The 4,485-nt window shown below is 43.4% G+C and overlaps 1 protein-coding gene across 1 annotated transcript; it reads right to left on the reverse strand.

Moving 5' to 3' along the window:
* Positions 1-400: 400 nt before the first annotated feature.
* On the reverse strand, positions 401-1,171 carry LOC143572219 (zinc finger BED domain-containing protein RICESLEEPER 3-like). The gene is made up of 2 exons (XM_077057437.1): positions 877-1,171; positions 401-807 (listed from the first exon to the last, which is right to left on the reverse strand). The coding sequence occupies exons 1-2, from the start codon at positions 1,169-1,171 to the stop codon at positions 401-403; spliced, it is 702 nt and encodes a 233-aa protein (XP_076913552.1).
* Between the last annotated feature and the right edge of the window lie 3,314 nt (positions 1,172-4,485).

Consider the following 4,485-nt stretch of genomic DNA (forward strand, 5'->3'; position numbering starts at 1 on the left):
CTTTTTCTTGATGCAAACCAAAATAAAACACTATCTCTAATTCTTTCAATCCCATCCTCAATAACAGACAAACCATCTTGAACAATCAAATTGAGAATGTGCGCGCAACAACGCATATGAAACAACTCTCCTTTCCTCATGAGTGATCTCAATGGAAGCTTCTGTAGTAACTTGTTGATAATTGCATCATTTGTGGTACAATTATCAACGGTAAGAGTAGACACTTTTCTATCAATATTCCAATCACATAGACAATCATATAGCGTATCTGCAAGAACATCAGCTGTATGTGGTGCAGGCACATAAATAAACCTATATAAAATTTATGCATCAATATAAGTGTAAAATACATTTAAAGTTTCAAACTAACTTTATATTAGACTTGTACAATATATATGCTTTACCTCATGATTCGGCTTTGCAAGTTCCAAGAGTCATCTATAAAGTGTGCAGTGACGGCCATAAACCCTTTTCTTTGATGGTTAGCTGTCCACATATCAGTAGTTATTGCCACTCTACTTGTGATCCTCCCTAATAGTTTCTTAGTTTTCACCCTTTCATATTCATAAATTTTTAAAATGTCGCTCTTGATGGTATTTCGACTCGGAACCTTAAACAAAGGTTGAAGACCTTGAACAAACTTTCTAAAACCATGATGGTCCACCGTTGTAAGAGGATACTCGTGCACAATAATCATCTCCGCGAGATCTCTCCTTGAGTTGTCTGGATTAAACGTGTAGTTGGAGAGATATGATGAACTACCATCAACTTTCTTTTGCTCCATGATCAAGATGCTTTGTCGTATATCTTTAACAGTTCGTCTTGGACAACGTTCAAAATGATCTCGTAAATGCGATGTGCCGTTTTTGCTTGAACCTCCTAGCTTTTTCTTACAATAGTTACATTCCGCCTTATCTTCACCGTTCACTTTCATTAATTTAAAATGGTTCCACACGGCAGATCTTTTCCTTTTACCACCGACATTTTGACCATCTTCAAAAGTATCATCAAGGTTAGACTCATCGTGGGTAGTAAAGTTAGTTGGTGGTGGTTCATTAGAATCATGTACCCCTTCACTGCTTCCTTGAGGAGTAGAATAAGTAGGAGTGTTTGAAGCAACGGGAGTAGGAGTACAAGTGTCTGAAGCAAATTTATCACCTTGTGATGCCATATAGTTGTAGATGCAACTGAAATAGAATGGCACATAGAAGACTTTAATCGATGGACATCTTGTTACTGAAAGTGAGTCTCACTTTAATCGATGTTTTACATTTATTCATCTATGTTAGTTCGAGCGCGTTTGGTAACCAGTCAAAAGTCGGTTTGTTTCAAAATGGATTATATTTTCTATGTGTTGGGTTTAGTTTGACCCGAAGCACTTTTTAGTTCAAAATCTTTGAACTCTGTTTTAGATGATCAGTGCAACATGCATGAATTTAAAAATAATATGATTGATATCAGTATAAATTTTTTTGGTTTACCGTTTTATTTATTTAAATGTAGTTGAAGGCAATCGGATTGGTGCAGTTCATAGCAGGGACTTGTGCAGTAAGTCTTTTATTTATTTCTGTCACTTGCAGTGTCTTGCATCTTTTATGTATTACAAGTTAAAATCATTCTTTATGATTCTTGACTTAGAGGTGGCAAGTTTGACCCTTTTACATATTAATGGGTCGATTCGGGTTGTGTTTTATCTCTGCCGGCTCAAACAGGTAAACTGCCAAATGTTAACAAAAAAGCCAAACGGGTCAACGGGCTGAAAATTCCCAAAATCACCATTCATAATCAATTTGAGACGTTGATTGTATATGGTTAGCATGTGTTTATCTAAACGGTTTGCATATTTGACTATTGAAATAGATTTGGATTGGAAACTGGTGAAATAATATTTACGTTAACATAAGTTGGAGTGAAAACAGGTGAAATAATAATAATAATAATAATAATAAGAGAATTAGGGATCTTACAGGTGGTAGGATGAGAACGAGGAGGAGGAGGGTGGTCCGGTGGTGCAGACGGCGATTGAGTGGATGGTGATGGTGGTGCAGACGGCGATTGAGTGAATCGGGGGCGGACTGGCGGTGGCGGAGTCTGGATGTAGGTAACCTAATCAGTCACTTTCCTTCCTTGTTAGGCTTTCCTTGTTAGGTGATGGTGGTGCACTCTGCAGACGGCGATTGTGTGGCTGCGGTGGTAGTCTGGATGAAAGACCTAATTAAGCAGATTGAGATTGTAAACCTACAGTAGGTTTAGGTTTTTAATATATATATATATATATTATTTATATTTATATTTATATATTATATCGGGGCGGGTCGGGGCGGGGGTACCTGAACCCAAACCCGAACCCGAACCCGAAACAATCCCCGAAACAATCTCCGAAACCCGACCCGAAACCGAAAAAACAAAACCCGACCCGACCCGAAATAAGCCGGTTTTCGGGTTTCCCCGTCGGATTCGGGGATTTTTGCCATCCCTAGCCGCCTGGCGCTCAGGATCTCGTGGCCTGGCGGGTAGACCTCCACGAACCGATCCGCCGTTTGCTCAAGGATGGGCAACTCGTTCTCATCTAGAGCACGAGTACCCATCAGAGCGGGACCATCACTCTCCCGCGGCTGCAGGAGAGACTGCAAGTCGTTTCCCTCTGAAAACAAAAAGAAAAAACGGTTAGAACAAAAACCCTAAATTAATGGATAATATGAAGCATACCATAAGGGACAGAGTTCAAACCGTATTCGAGGACGATGGGAATCTGTGACGCCTCCTTCCACACCCGGCTCATCCCGAGCATCACCATCCCGGACTCCGCAAAGCGGTAAACCGGAGACTGGATCCGGGAAACCTTGGAGAACCATTCCGCCTCCTGGTAGTTGGGGGCGTGAAGGTTCGGGAGAGCTCTCCCGTTCTTGAACGTCATCGCTATAGGGACGACGCGAGCGGAGATATAGAAGAACTCTCGCTTCCAAGATCGAAGACTGCGCTCGGTAGCGCAGATCTTCAAACCCTTGATCCGATTGACCAAGGTATACCACCCCTGGATGCACCTCCAGGAATAGAAGGTCATCAGGCGGTCAACATGGGGCTCCACACCCAGAATGAGACACACCCACTCGAAATGGCGGATCTTGGCGATCGCCGTTGGGTGTACCTCAGTCAGATGCACACCATTTCTCTCCAGAACACGGTATACAAACTTCGTCAATGGGAACCTGAGATTCCCATAGACGAAGAATGCAGCGTACACCCCTATCTTGCCCTTGGGGGCATCGTACACCGTCTGATGAGGTGCAGGAAACTCAGGCTCGAAAGGCTCGAGCATGAACTTCCTGACGACGTACTGATAGAAGTCGACCGGAAGAGCACACTGGCACTCGCCAGCAGTACTCTTGTCATCCTTGTCCGACGTGGACGACGGATTCTCGAGGTTTACATCGGACTCCTCGACAGTAACCTCAGGATCATGAGAAGACATGTTTGGGATATAAACAAGAACGATTTCAGGAGAATGCTCGACAGAAAAGTTAGAGTATTTGCCGGAAATCGTTTAGAAGAAGAAGAGAGGTGAAACTGTGAGTGGAGATGCAACCTCTCCTCCCTTTATATACTCATCGCAATGAATGCGATGAATTTAATGCGGAAGAGAGAGGAAAACGATGGTGCAATGAAACTATGACACGTGGAAAAAGCAAGCTGGCAACAGCTGTTGACAGGACGCGTGCCGTAAACTTCGCGGCCACGCGCCCGAAAACTCGCTCCCACGCGCCTGAAAAAGCGTCTGGAATGACCATATACTGTCACGTCGTCATAACTTCCTGCACGTCCTGACACTGTCAGAAGAAACCGCCGGACGACGTTTCAACAGTTTGGACTGTTCTTATCCTTTCACCAACTCTTCGAATTTCAAAAAGATTCAAAAGTAAGCGGGACTATACCCCTTACCTTGGCAACCAAGTAACTATAAGACAGGTGCGAGTACAGTGTTAAGGCAAAACCCTTCACATACTTAGCACCTGCAGGGAATTGAAGCCAAGAATACCTCGGCGACCAAGTAACTATAAGACGGGTGAGGGTACAGTGTCAAGGCAAAACCCTTCACATACTTAGCACCCGCAGGGAATTGAAGCCAGGAATACCTTGGAAGTAAAGTAACTATAAGACGAGTGCGGGTACAGTGTCAAGGCGAAACCCTTCACATACCTAGCACTCCGCAGGGAATTGAAACCAAGAAGGATCTTCTGGGCCATGCTTGCGGAAACGGGAATAACATCTCCGCATAGCGGGAACGTCGAGAACTAGGTTGTTTGAAGCTCCAAGATTGAATTGGTTGTTTTAACATAATTGATCACTATGTTCAAAACTACCAAAACCTCATGGAGAATCTATACAAGTGGAACTCAACGCTCCTGACTTGCGAGGAGGTTACAGACTTACCCGCATCATACCCAAAGATCAAGCAGAAAAGTCAGGAATTTCTGCACGTGACAT

This window comes from Bidens hawaiensis, unplaced genomic scaffold, assembly GCF_021521415.1.
Source record: "Bidens hawaiensis isolate Kalapana, Puna unplaced genomic scaffold, B.hawaiensis_p1.1 tig00025775_1, whole genome shotgun sequence".
Classification (NCBI taxonomy): Eukaryota; Viridiplantae; Streptophyta; class Magnoliopsida; order Asterales; family Asteraceae; genus Bidens; species Bidens hawaiensis.

Bases quoted from the DNA above. Each gene is read 5' to 3' on its own strand.
- LOC143572219 (XM_077057437.1), bottom strand. From the start codon at position 1,171: ATGGCATCACAAGGTGATAAATTTGCTTCAGACACTTGTACTCCTACT. The intron at 808-876 runs GTTCAAGCAAAA...GAACTGTTAAAG, and splicing joins TTGTAAGAAAAAGCTAGGAG to ATATACGACAAAGCATCTTG.